Source organism: Pantherophis guttatus, chromosome 6 (assembly GCF_059756535.1).
Source record: "Pantherophis guttatus breed Tessera chromosome 6, ASM5975653v1, whole genome shotgun sequence".
Classification (NCBI taxonomy): domain Eukaryota; kingdom Metazoa; phylum Chordata; class Lepidosauria; order Squamata; family Colubridae; genus Pantherophis; species Pantherophis guttatus.
Genome location: NC_142068.1, coordinates 41,641,349 through 41,655,383, shown reverse-complemented (window position 1 = coordinate 41,655,383; position 14,035 = coordinate 41,641,349). Strand labels below are relative to the sequence as shown.

General features: G+C 38.6%; 1 protein-coding gene across 1 annotated transcript; it reads right to left on the bottom strand.

Annotated features, from left to right (window-relative positions):
• Window positions 1-3,089: 3,089 nt before the first annotated feature.
• Window positions 3,090-14,021, bottom strand: TMEM41A (transmembrane protein 41A). Its single transcript, XM_034439645.3, has 5 exons — window positions 13,380-14,021; window positions 9,856-10,009; window positions 8,631-8,792; window positions 6,587-6,725; window positions 3,090-4,739 (listed from the first exon to the last, which is right to left on the bottom strand). Exons 1-5 carry the CDS (start codon window positions 13,478-13,480, stop codon window positions 4,516-4,518), a joined length of 780 nt encoding a protein of 259 aa, XP_034295536.1. The 5' UTR covers window positions 13,481-14,021; the 3' UTR covers window positions 3,090-4,515.
• Between the last annotated feature and the right edge of the window lie 14 nt (window positions 14,022-14,035).

The following is a 14,035-nucleotide window of genomic DNA, read 5'->3' as shown; positions in this document are numbered from 1 at the left end:
AATCTTTCTTTTATCAGCACATAATGTGTCTGCATTATGAGGATAATCTCCAAACAAGTATCTGCTTTGTAAGTAGTGTTAGCAATAAAGACACGTCCTCCCTATGGCTCCATAGCTATGTACTTGGAAAAGAATGCTCCTTTTTAAAGAAATGGCAAAATAAGAGTGTTAGCATTGACAAAATGCTCATGCTGTTTTCCCCCTGATATGAAGCACTTAGGATTGTTATATCAGTGCTAATGTTAGCCCACTATTTCTTCTATGAGAAATTCCACATAGTTAATGCCTTGCTACTCTGGAAAAAGAATACAGTAGTGTAGGAATTATCAATTTGGCAGGTAAAAATTATCTGGGATCCTGAGTGAAGGATTTTCTTGTGATAATTTAATTGTAGATATTGAGCCTGGAATCTTATGCATGCAAAGCATAAGATTGGTCTTTGACCAATATTATGTAGTTTTTTCCCAGATGTCTCTACATTAATGGAGAATGTGTCTAATTTAATTATGTTTGTTGTAGATACTGGTTTTTTTTTGGTATTTGCACTTATCCTCATCTCCAATGACATGCTGCACAATGTAATTCTTCAAGAGACTATTTTATGATTTAATAAATAATTAGGAGGGTTTTCAAAGTCTTACACTCTCCTGCTAATCTGTAGCCTGTGTATCTCATTAGACTGAAGAAATAGTGTTTTAACTTGCCCATCTCCAAAGAGCTCTATTTATTAGGAGACACTGGTTTAAAAAGCAGAATGAATTTGGGGGTTCCAAGAATGTAATATCTAGCAGATATTTTGGATGAGTCTTAATATTTGTTATTGATCAATTTACAAACATTCCAAATGGCTAGAAATCCATGGTTTTAGTTATTAAATACAATAAAAGGATTCTTCTACATACATTTTTACCAAATTATACCTAAAATAATTTTGTTCAGCTGTGACAAGCAGAAAAACTTTTGAAACTGAAATTTTAACCATAATAAGTGCAATCACCCTACTTTTCCCAGTTCAATTGTTCTATTTATCACTTCTAACTTCACAGCATTCCCTAAAGCACAAATTAAAAATGTCTTAACAAATATAGTCTCACAATTGCAAAGAGATCCAAATTAAGCAGTGTTATTGCTGATAATAGTTAAACTGACAGTTAGGCTAGATGATATGATCACTGTGGGAAAACAGTCAATACAAAAAGTTCTCTTTCTGTTATAAAGTTAGGTACATAGGCAATAGTTATATTCAACCATGATGTAGCCTGACTAAGCAGAGATATTGCTTGTTGTGTTATTACAACAGACCTGTGCATGTTTTGTTTCAAGAACGATAGAATAATTAATTCTAAACTTTGGATGTTGACAAAATCCATTTTAAATATTGATCCAACATACATAGTTGATTTTCTAGTATATGCTGGTTACCTTTTTAAAGCTTTCTCTTAAATGTGAAGGTTAAATATTTCTTTTAAATATGGAAACATTCTCAGGTGAATTTGGGCATTTTAAAAAGCTTGCTGTATTCTATCGCCCCAATAAAAAATACTATTTTGGCTTCTGGGGCATTAGTTCACAGCACTAAATATTAAGAAATATGATCAAAACTATGGGAATAGCTACTAAGACACACAGAATATTAACTCTCCTTTTTCCTAGGAAGCAAGAGTTCTGTTTACTGGAAGGGAGCCACCATATTTTTTCACATCTTATACTGAATTTTCATTCATAGAACCAGCTAGCACAAAAAATGATGCAGTTTTGTAATAGGAAAGGGAAATAGTACTGTTATTGTTGTATTAATTCTTTTGATAGAATCTTACAGACTACAAAGGAATAGCAAAATCTAGATTTAGTTCTTAGATTAAATTTTTCAAACCAAAAGCCATAAATCAATTCATTTCATTCAGTTTATGACACAGTATTGCCATGTGTGAATTAGTGTGACTTTTCTTGCTGTGTTATGACTGTTCTGTGCAAGGGCATTACAATATTGTAACTACCTGATGAAGGGGTTGACAGTGGCACAGCATAAGAATAAGCAATGCAAACCAGAGATAAGCTTTTGATTGAAAAGCCTTCTTTGGCATATTTTCATGATTATTACACTATTCTTACTTGCTGGGTCCAGTTATGGTACAATCGATATGTTGGCTAATGGTTAGTGAAAATTATGTTTATATGTCATATAGAATTATAATTTTATCTTCTGTGCTGTCTTTTCTCCCTACTTTGAGGCAAACTTGATTTCTTTTTGTATTGAACAGTGTATAACAATTGGGAACAAATGACTATCAAATAGATGCATGGAATAAAAAGCCAGTGTACCTCATTACGTGTTTGCAGCTTCAATTTTGAATATAAATGTACGACTCAAAGATATACCTGTGTGTATCCAAAATCATTTTTTCTCTATACAGTACAGTTATAGTTTCCAAACTCTAAGGAGATGATTTGATGACCTCTTTGAGTAAAGGAAATGTAAATATACAAATTATTCTGCATTGTAAGTGCTATATAAATGCAAGGTTTGACATTTTCAGCTTTCAATTCAGTTTAGTATGTCTGTTGCTACTAAAGGACAACATGAATGTAAATATACTTTTCATTCCTCTCTATATCCTTTATTAAGGAGTACTTATAACATCAGCCTATTACTGCCATCTCCTGAGGACATGTTGAGAGTATTAAAGTGCCAGCCTTGCAGCATAATATAGATGGAACTAAATTAAGCCTCCTGCATGCCAGCCCACAGTTTCTTGCCGAAGGATAAGATGAGCACTTTGAAACAAAGTCCAAGCAATGTTTTTCCTTCATCATTTAATGTGCGCAATTGAAAGCTAGGAGCTGATCAAGACCACGTTAGAGTTATACACTGACTCACGTGGCACTACATGAAGTCATTTCATCAAATTATCAACTATTTTCACTACCATTTATCTGATAAATATGTAATGTCTGTGAAAGAAACAGATTGATTTTCATGAAGTTTTACCTGGCAAGAAGTATTGGGGAAAAAAAATAAAGAGTCCTTAAGATATAATTGCTGTTCATACTGATGCAAACCAGACAATCAGTTATAACTTGCCACAGTGTATTTTTCAGATCATCTTTTATTACTGTTTTCTTGGCACACCACATGTACAAAGATTTAACAGAAACCATCCTAAGAGGTTTGCTGAGAAGACTGATACGTTTAATACAATATTGACATTTATTTAGAGCAGGGGTGGGGAACGATATCTCCTTTATGACTTGTGGACTTCAACTCCCAGGATTCCTGAGCCAGCCATGGAAATCCACAAGTCAAAAAGTTGTAGGAGTTGAACTCCACAAGTCATAAAGGGGCCATCATTCCCCACTTCTGATTTAAAGTGTAGCAAAGACCATCTCAAATGAACTAGGGGAATATTCACAGAAAATCCAGTAACTGATACAGAACCTTCTGCTTGCTTTGATTTCTAAAATGGCAAACTTACATCATTGCGGACATCAGGCAAACAAAACCTTATCACTTTCCTTAATGTCCTGTCTTCTATCCATTTCTTTGTTGTAGTACAAAAAGAATGAAAACAAGGATCTTTCCTGAATTCTGAAGCTGCAGTTTGATGCAGAGACAAGCAAGACCAAGGCCATTTTCAAATAGGAAATTCAGGGCAATATGGGGTCAGCTAACACTTGGATTAAGAACAAGGGCCGTTTTAAAATAGGATTTTCCCAACTATGAAACACTGGATTGAACAAATAAGTAATATAACAATTTCAATTATTATATTCAAAGTATATTCTTTTCTGCTTAATATAACAATTATGTAAAGATAAAGATTTTACTCTGAAAAGTGAAAAATGCAATTTTCCATAGAGCATACTGTTAGAAAATTTCTTCAGACTTAACCTGAAATCTTCTAGGCCCCACAGACATTTCATGTTACCTTATATAGGAAATCATAAAATATGATACTTATTAAAATTTTAATAATGAGAACGATAAGAGGCAAGCCATTCCTGCATGGCGGTAGCGCCCTCTATATCATTTTTCTTCTTTGTGATATTCCAACAGGTAAAATAATACAAAAATTCACTGCATTCCTCATATTGGGAGGAAAAACAATTCATTGCCATTATTTAAACAAATCAGTATTTGGCCCAAATACCACATTGTAACTGTTTCATGTGCAAAACAAATGCTGTTCATCTGGCAAGCAATTTCAGGCTTACTTCCTGAGTGATGCTAGGATTTAGATTTACTCAAATCAATAGATGCAGGTCCACTTGGCCCCTCAAATTCCAACTTCTGGATAAACTGGATCACAAGTAATTTTATAAAATGGGACATACCAGTCTCAGCTCTTTTCTAAAAAACAGCATTTTTAAAGACTCATCTTTATATATTAGCAAAAGAGGATGCCTAAAACAGTGATAAGTCCAAAGTTCAGTGACAACAGAACTGCTCATTCAAAATAGCAATTCTCCCTTAAATAGAATTCCATATTGTCCGATATCTGTTTAAGGATGGTCTATTCAGTTGCATTTCCTTCCATTCAGCAAGTGACTTTTCTTTTCACTTTTATCTAAATTGAGATGTTTGTGACTGAATTTCTTAATAAAAGTCCCAGGGATTAATGCCATCATGGCTATAGCCAACATCTTGAATAAGTTACTCCAGGATAAAATGTTATCCAGGGAAGATATCTGTGAAAGTACAGAGCCTGTCTGGACACAGATAAAATTATAAGGAATCAATCCTGTAAGTGAAAGAGGAGAATACAAGATTAGAGAAATGAATACATTTCACAAAGTCTTTGATAAGTTTTAGCCTGCAAACAGAAAAAGGCTTGAATATACAAATGTAGGGGAATAGATCTGAGCATCAAAGGAGGAGAAAAACCATAAATTTACAAATGTCATTGGAGAAAAGAAAATATTTGCAAGTTTGATGTAATAAGTCAATTTCTCTACACATGAACAAGCTGGAATCTTGTGCTTACCTGCATAATTGTTATTTTTTCTTCAACCTGGTTTAAATCTTAAATCGCATTATCAAAACGGTACTGATAAAGTTTTTCTTTATTAATCACTTTAAGGAGAATAGTTGAAATTATGGCATTAAATTGGAGATACTGTTCAATGTTCACAATAAGAAGTAATATATTCAACAACAACAAAATTCATTGTTTTTCTTTTAGAACTTTCTGGCAAAATATAAGGGAACCATAGAAAAATTATGTTCTTGCTATGTGATTTGTAAATTATTTATGTATTTGCTTTGTGTGTTCATTGGGCTAGCCCAGGGGTGAAATGCTCCCGGTTCGGACCAGATCGCCCGCTCCGGTAGTGATGGAGGTGGGTGGTTCGGAGAACCAGTAGCAAAAATCTCTGCCCTCCCCATTGCCCAGCTGAGCCGCGCAATCATCAGAGGCTTTTTTTTTATTTTTAAAAGCATTTTTTCTACAACCTCTGGCCAAAAAAATGCTTTTAAAAGTAAAAAAAAAGCCTCTGCCTATCAGGCAAGTCAGCTGGGATCGTCAGAGGCTTTAAAACCCGAAGAGGCTGTAGAAAATATGGTTTTAAAAGTAAAAAAAAAAAAGTTGGCCACACCCACTCAGTCATATTACACACACACCCCACCAAGCCACATCCACAGAACCGGTAGTAACAAATTTTACATTTCACCACTGGGCTAGCCTGCAAGGGAATGAAGATGGGGTTGCTATCTATACTTGTGAAAAGCAGCCACAACCAGGCAGAAATGCTTCTCACCCCCATTTCTTCAAGAATCAGCTCAGTTCATGCTTTATGTCAAGGGACAGTAAAAGTTATAGTGCCAGAAACTTGTGAGAAAATGGGCTCATTAATTCACCCAGCTCCTCCACTCACACCATTTACTTATTCCAGATGTTTGGCTAATTGAGCACCCCCAACATACCCTCCCCAATGCTTTTAGAAACATGCTGTTGTCCATATGCAGCCCACCCTATCCTTAGCTTACAAAACTTTGTGGTTGTGTAGGAGAAAGAAAGATAAGATGACAGCAAACAGAGGAGGAAATGTGGTGACATCTGGGATTGTACAGCTATTACAGGCAATCTCAAGTGCCCAAGAGTCAACTGTCAGGACTATCAGTAAGCAGTGCATAGTGGTATGATTCCTGCTTAGAGCTTGGTAGCAAATAAAAGAGAAGCAACCATGCTGAGGTAGCACCTAATCCCAACAAGGGATTTTGGAGGCAGGCGTAGGTTGCATGCCGCTTTAAAAAAACTGTTTGTTATAGGGACTAACCATCAAAGGATTATTTCCATAGCTACATCAAGTTACAAAGCCTATGAAGGTGAAGTGAACCCAAGGCAACAGCCTATTATTAAGAAAGAATAAATATTTTGTACAGTTATCTTCTTAAACTACGGTGTGTCCATACTCCTTGTAAAGCAACCCTAAGAATCGTTCAAACTACGTGCAGCAAAAAAAAAATAAACTCAGTGAATTTGAATAATAGAAAGAATGAGACCCAAGCATCTATTATTATGCAAAAGTGAAAAAAGACCAAATAATACACTAAACAATATGGATGTAAATATGCTTCCTTTATTCTTACCTATGAGAACAGAGAAGAAAAACTGAGCCACGTGGATGTTCAAGACTGGTGATGCAAGATTCAGAAACCAGTTTGGAGTCATGGGGAGCAGCCTCAAAAATAACAAGAAGAAGAACAAAGAATGTCTATTTTCTTCTACCTGTCAAAGGAAGCCCCACCGAAATGATAAATATCAGGCAGGATAAAAATCAGGCAGCTGCTTTCTTCCACAGCTGCTTTTTTCTCTCAAAGGTTGTATAGTACTGAAATACATGTTCTAAATAATATTCAATTAGTCAACCATAATAATAATAATAATAATAATAATAATAATAATAATAATAATAATAATAATAATAATAATAATAATAATAATTTTATTTCTATAACGCCCTTCTCCCGAAGGACTCAGGGCGGTGTACAGCCAATTTAAGAAGCACAGGACACAACAATGATTAAAAATTAAAATAATTAAATAAATTTGGCCGGATTAAAACCCCAAAAATTTAAAATACCCCAATTAAAATTATTATGTTGATAGGCCAGCCTGGTGGAACAACAGGGTCTTCAATGCGCAATGAAACACCTGGAGGTCAGAGATCTTACGTATTTCCGGGGGCAGTTCATTCCATAGGGCTGGGGCTCCCACAGAGAAGGCCCTCCCCCTGGGTGTCGCCAGCCGACATAACTTGGTTGATGGCACCCTGAGGAGACCCTCTCTGTGGGAGCGGACTGGTCGGTGGCAGACTATTGGTGGCAGAAGACGGTCTCGAAGGTACCCGGGTCCTATGCCATGGAGCGCTTTAAAGGTGGTAACCAACACCTTGAATCGCACCCGGAAGACCACTGGGAGCCAGTGCAGCTCGTGCAGGAGGGGTGTCACGCAGGCACAACGGGTTGCGCCCATAACCACCCGCGCGGCCGCATTCTGGACCAGTTGGAGCCTCCGAGTGCTCTTCAAGGGGAGCCCCATGTAGAGAGCATTACAATAGTCCAGCCGGGAGGTGACAAGGGCATGAGTGACCGTGCGCAAGGCGTCCTGGTCCAGAAAGGGCTGCAACTGGCGGATCAGGCGAACCTGATAAAAGGCCCCCCTGGCCACGGCCGTCATGTGCTCTTCTAAAGACAGCCGTGCGTCCAGGAGGACACCCAGATTGCGAGCCCTCTCTGTGGGGGGCAAAGATTCACCCCCAATAGTCAGCGATGGCACCTGCTGACTATATCGGGACACCGGCAGCCACAGCCAGGCGTAAGGAACACATCCACAAGAGAATAGGGATGAGGGAAGAATACTGTATTTCTGCTAATTCTCCCTTCTCCTTTGAAATCTGAGGAACCTGAGGAAACACTGGGAAGGGAGGAGGAATGGCTGAAATGGGAAGCTGAAACTCCTGGGAAGGAAGGAGGAATGCCTTCTGGCTTTTAAAGGTAGGCTGTTTTTCCTGTATCTTGGACACATCTATGACTGGAAGGAGTCCTTCCAAATGTGGGCTACTAGTTAGGATCTAAGACTAGCAGGCATTCTCCACTGGCATAAACAAAGCAGCAATTGTACTGCATGTTTTAAAAAAGAAATTGCATCTTTTCCTGGCTTATGTAGATAACTGCACTATCTTAGAAAAAAGTTTGAAGAAATATCTACGGAAGTCATGTTTGTAGCTCTATGCTCTCTGAATTATTTTTTAATCTTCTAATTTGGATTACTAATAACTTTCTAACTTGGATTGTTAAAATCTTAAAAAACTACGTAACACACTCATGAAGGAATATTTTTAGAACTTCAGTTAATGCATGTAAAATCACTGTAAACTTTGTCAGCTAGAATGTAGTCACAGAAGCATGGCAAGATGCCTTCTGCCAAGCTAGACCACTGGGCCATCTAGTTTTGAATTTTGTATACACTGACTAGGAGCAGGTCTTCAGGTTTTCAGATAGGATTTTTTCCTTGCAGTGCCAGAAATTGAACCGGAGACATGTTAGGTGAAGCCATATACAATTGAATTCTATTATATACAATTCTTATCTATTACTAAATAAAATTTAATTGTAATTAGCTCTTTCTTACCTTCCTCTGAAGCATGGTGACTTTATCAGGAAAATAGTAGGTAACAAAGCTTTTTCCAAAAATATTGGATAGTCCATAGCAACAAGTAGCACCCACAGAAGTCAAAATAGAACATAATAGAAGTCCTATCCATGGTCCAAAGAGAGCCCCAGCAAGGATGTTCTGTTAGAGCAAAACTAGATAGTGATCCAGTCCATTAAAAACTTTGGGAAAAGCATTAAGGGCTTTATGAACGATAAGAATATAAGAACAGCCTTGCCTGGTCCATTTACTTCATAGTGTTAATAGCAGTGGTCAGTGATGTCTCTGCAAAATCCATAAACTGGGTATAAAACACAGGTGTTTGCTGCTCTTAATATAATACAGTATACTGTATTGTGAGTCTGAATGTGCTATTTATTATACAACTGTCCACCAAGAATTTTTCTAGTGTCCCTCAATAAAATGATCTGATTGTCCTCCATCCCTGCCTCCCAGCCAACTCAAAAAACTCATGTTACATCAGGTTGAAATAGTAAACAGAACAGTAGAAATAATTCAGAATTATAAGAATAATGAACCAATTTTACCTGAAGATAGAGGCCACTAAAACATAACTTGGATTGAAATCATGGTGATGAGAAGAAGGAATGAGGATGAATTATTTTTACGATTCATCTGAAATTCTGCTCAGTGGCAACAGATGCTAGAAAGAAAGCTTGCTTTTTTGTCTCTGTTGTACATACTTAGGCCAGGTTGGAAATATTATGATTAGTATCTACTTTTTAACCTTACAACCTTCTGACAGGTGATTCCTTGAGTTTAGTGTATGTTCCTGATTGCTTAAAAGATACATTTATATAATATAAAATATATATATTCTGACTTTTCAGCAAGATGGAACATTTATTTATAATACTTATATGGCTATCCATATTGTAATCAAAGCCCTGGGCAGCTCACAAGGCAATAAAAACAGCACCTCCTAAAAGTCACAATAAAATCTCAGGGCTCCCAGGGCAATACTCTCTCACACATCCACATATTATATCCTGGAGGGGTCTTCCTGAGTGGACAAAATAATATATTTCTAGATGTGTTCATGAAAGGGTTCCATAAAAATAGCAGGAAGAATATATATGTTATGGAAGGATGAACTGTATATCTAACAACACAAGTATAGGAATAATTGTTTTTGCAACATGCTGTAAAACCAATCTATGACTTTTATATCATATATACATACCAGAAAGCCAGAGCCCGGTATGCCAAAGGTTTGTTTGTACAGGTAAGCACTGCAGAAAAGCAGAATCACGTATGCATGGTGCTCTTTATTGTAGTACTGAAGAAACTCTGCAAGTTCTTGTAGTTCCTCTAGATCTGAAGGGAATTTTAATGACCTGATAAAGAGCATAATTAGTTTAATTGCAAAATGATTGGATTAAAAGAAGGAACATAGGATAATTATGAGATTAGCCTTGAAAATTAACTGGCTTATTGCAACATGGATTCACAGCTGTCTTTAGAAGAGCACTTGACGGCCGTGACCGGGAGGATTTTTCATCAGGTTCGCCTGATTCGCCAGTTGCATCCCTTTCTGGATCGGGACTCTTTACGCACGGTCACTCATGCCCTTCTCACCTCCCGCCTGGACTATTGCAACGCTCTCTACATGGGGCTCCCCTTGAGGAGCACCCGGAGGCTCCAACTGGCGCAGAGTGCGGCCGCGCGGGTGGTAATGGGAGCGACATGGCGTTCCCATGTAACACCTCTCCTGCGCGAGCTGCACTGGCTCCCGGTGGTCTTTCGGGTGCGCTTCAAGGTCTTGGTTACCACCTTTAAAGCGCTCCATGGCTTAGGACCCGGGTACTTGCGGGACCGCCTACTACCACCAATAGCCTCCCACCGGCCGGTACGCTCCCATAGAGAGGGGCTCCTCCGGGTGCCGTCAGCCAAACAATGCCGACTGGCGGCCCCCAGGGGGAGAGCCTTCTCTGTGGGGGCACCTACTATCTGGAACGAGCTCCCCCCAGAGATACGGAGGATCCCGGATCTGCGCACCTTCCGCCGCGCCTTAAAGACCTTACTATTTCACCAGGCCGGCCTGGCCTAATTTTCCCCCTCTTTTATAAAAGATTTTTAAAATTTTAAATATCTTTTAGTATTTATATATTCAATTTTAAATTGGTTTTAAAAGTTTGGGGTTTTAAATTTGTCGGGGCCAAAATTATTTAATTTGATTTTATTCTATTTTTTAAATTTTGTATTGTATGTGTTTTTATTGTTTGGCTGTGCACCGCCCTGAGTCCTTCGGGAGTAGGGCGGTATAGAAATCTAATAAATAAAATAATAAATAAATAAATAAATGGAGCTCTCACAACAAAATATATCAGTTCAATCTTACAAATATTGGTATTTGGCTTTTTTTGCTTCTTAACAAGTTTTTCAAAATGAGATTAGAAGGAAACACCAAATCAAAAGTCATCTCAATTTTTCTTTTAAAAACAATATATTAACATTTTGTATTGTTTTAGTTCAGACAAGACAAATTTATCTTTAACAATAACAGTATCTACAGGACTAGAAAAGGAGCAGTATAAAATATAGGAAAATGGATTTTGTGATGGAAACAAGCAGCTATTAACATTCCACAAGTATTTTTTTCCCTTCTATTCAATCACGTCCAATTCTCAGAAACTCCCTGGACAAGCTCTTGCAGTTTTTTTTGGCAAGGATTTTTCAGAAGTGGTTTGCCATTGCCTCCTTCTTAGGACTGACAAATGTGACCAGCCCAAGGTCACCCAACTGGCTTTATGCTAGAACTCACTCTTTTGATTTCTAGACTGATGTCTTAACCATTACACCAAAATGGCTCTCTATTGGAAGTATACAATCACTGAAATACAGTTGCTCAAACTAGTAGAAAATCAAGCGATATCTGAAAATGGACCAAAATTCCAGTTGATTTGTCCTACTAATGCTGGCAGCAGAGACCAAAATTTCCAGTCGTCTTTCATAATGATCTTCCCCTCCCCTCCTTGCATCCTTCACTAAAAAACTAAAACTTTCTCTCCAAGTCATCTAAGAAATTTGAGACCCTTACTATAATTTAAATGTAAAAAATAAAAGCTGTATACATTTGTGATGTCTATACAATAAAAGCCATACTGTGCTTTTAAACAATGTGTTCTTCTTTTAACTGTGGCTGTATATTGTCATGCCATATATTGTTTCATTTCAACAAGCCCCAATTCTCATAAGAACAGCTCTATTGGTTCAGGCCAAGATTCATCTTACTCCAGCGTTTTCTTTCTTACAGTGACCAATTAGATATCTCTGGTATTCTTGGAAAAAGGAAATAGTTCTCTCACACTACTGCTCTCCTGGTGTTGGTATATGAAGGCAAATGCTGCACCCAATCAAGATATAATACTGAATCTTTATTATCAACAGCTTTTGATAGAACAATTATCCAGGAGTCTATCTAGAAACCTTTAAAAACATCCAAGTTAACAGACATCACATGTTTTGTGATAATGAATTTATTATATATTATCTGAAAAAATTCTTTGTTTGGTCTATTGTAAATATGTGTGCTATAAATTTATTTATTTATTTTATTTATTAGTTCAATTTATATACCGCCCTTCTCCGGCGACTCAGGGCGGCTTACAATGCATTAAGCAATAGCCTTCATACTTTTGTATATACCTGCTTAGTAGGGCTTTCGCCCCCCCAAGTGGTGTTCTTTTTCATACAAAGTCAGCTAGAACGTTATGGACCACCTGAGGCAGCAAGATTCATACTAATATGACATCTCAAACCATAATACAGCCTTTCAACAAACAACAGTGTCGTTCAAAGCAGAATCCTTGGTGGCGCAGCAGACTAAAGCGCTGTTAAGTAACACCAGCTGCCTGCAATTACTGCAAGTTCAAATCTCACCAGGCTCAAGGTTGACTCAGCCTTCCATCCTTTCGAGGTAGGTAAAATGAGGACCCGGTTTGTCGGGGCAATAAGCTGACTTTGTATAAAAAGAACACGGCTTGGGAGGAGGGGGGGGGGCAAAGCCCTACCAAGCAGGTATATACAAAAGTATGAAGGCTATTGCTTAACGCATTGTAAGCCGCCCTGAGTCTCCGGAGAACGGCGGCATATAAAATCGAACCAATAAACAAACAATAAACAATAAATCCTCAAAATCACTGTAGACTAGCATGCTATTGCCACTAGGTTTCATTACAACCTCGGAGTCCTCAGCAGCACCATTGCCGCGTCTGCGATGTCGGCTCACAGCGTCATTAGCCACTTTCAGCAAAAATCCAGACTGTCGGCCTTTGGACCTCGAGGTCCATCTGTGAGCGGAGATAAGGATCAAAAGAGCCTTGGTAGTACAGTGGTCTAAGGCACCCTGTTATTAAGCTGGTTATTAAGACCAGCTGCCTGCAATTACTGCAGGTTCGAATCTCGCCAAGGCTCAAGGTTGACTCAGCCTTCCATCCTTTCTAAGGTAGGTTAAATGAGGACCCAGTTTGTAGGGGCAATAAGCTGACTTTGTATAAATATACAAAAGGATGAAGGCTATTGCTGAGCACATTGTAAGCCGCCCTGAGTCTCCGGAGAAGGGCGGCATATAAATCAAATTAAAAAAAATAACAAAAAGTTGCAGAACTCAACCGCTGACCTCCGCTGAAACCAAAACTCGCTCGCTCTCCTCCGTGAGCTTCGGGACAAGCCACCCCGAAATAAAAGAGGAGGCAGCCGACTCACCTGCTTCCCGCGTGCGGCCCTCCAGGCAGCCAGGCAGTTAGCAAATAAAGACCCGAGGTGGCCGCTGCCAGGATCAGCAAGAACCCCACCAACGACCGCATCGTAAGGGAGATGAAGAGGAACAGCCGAGGAGCAGGAACTACAGGCAACTGGCCCGTGACACGATTTCTCCTTCCTTCCTTCCATAGATTAAAATAAATGGCGAAACTTCCTGCGCCAAGAGCACATGCAGGAGCCCGTCATTCCCTCTAGCATTGTTTCCCCAACTTTTTTTTAAAGATCTACAACTTAAAACTTCAACTCCCCAGAATTAAAAATGGTGAGGTGGAGAAAGGCTGCTTTAGAGGAGGTTAATGTCGGCTGCTGCTGCCGCCGTTGATGGTTCTTCGCCCAGAGACAATGGAGCTGTGCCTGGGCTAATCTCGGGAAAAAGCTTTTAATTGTATTGCTGCCGATTCTGTGCTGTTTTATTGGTTGTAGGCCGCCCCTTTTATTAATAAATGAAGGAGTGAACGAAAGTGAGCGGGATCCGGATCTGCTTAACCGACGATTCCTCTCCGAGCATGAGAGTCGCCCAAAAGAAGAGCCACTTAAAAGACACGGGTTACGTTAAACCAGGGGTCTCCAACCCTTGGCCACTTTAAGACTTGTGGACT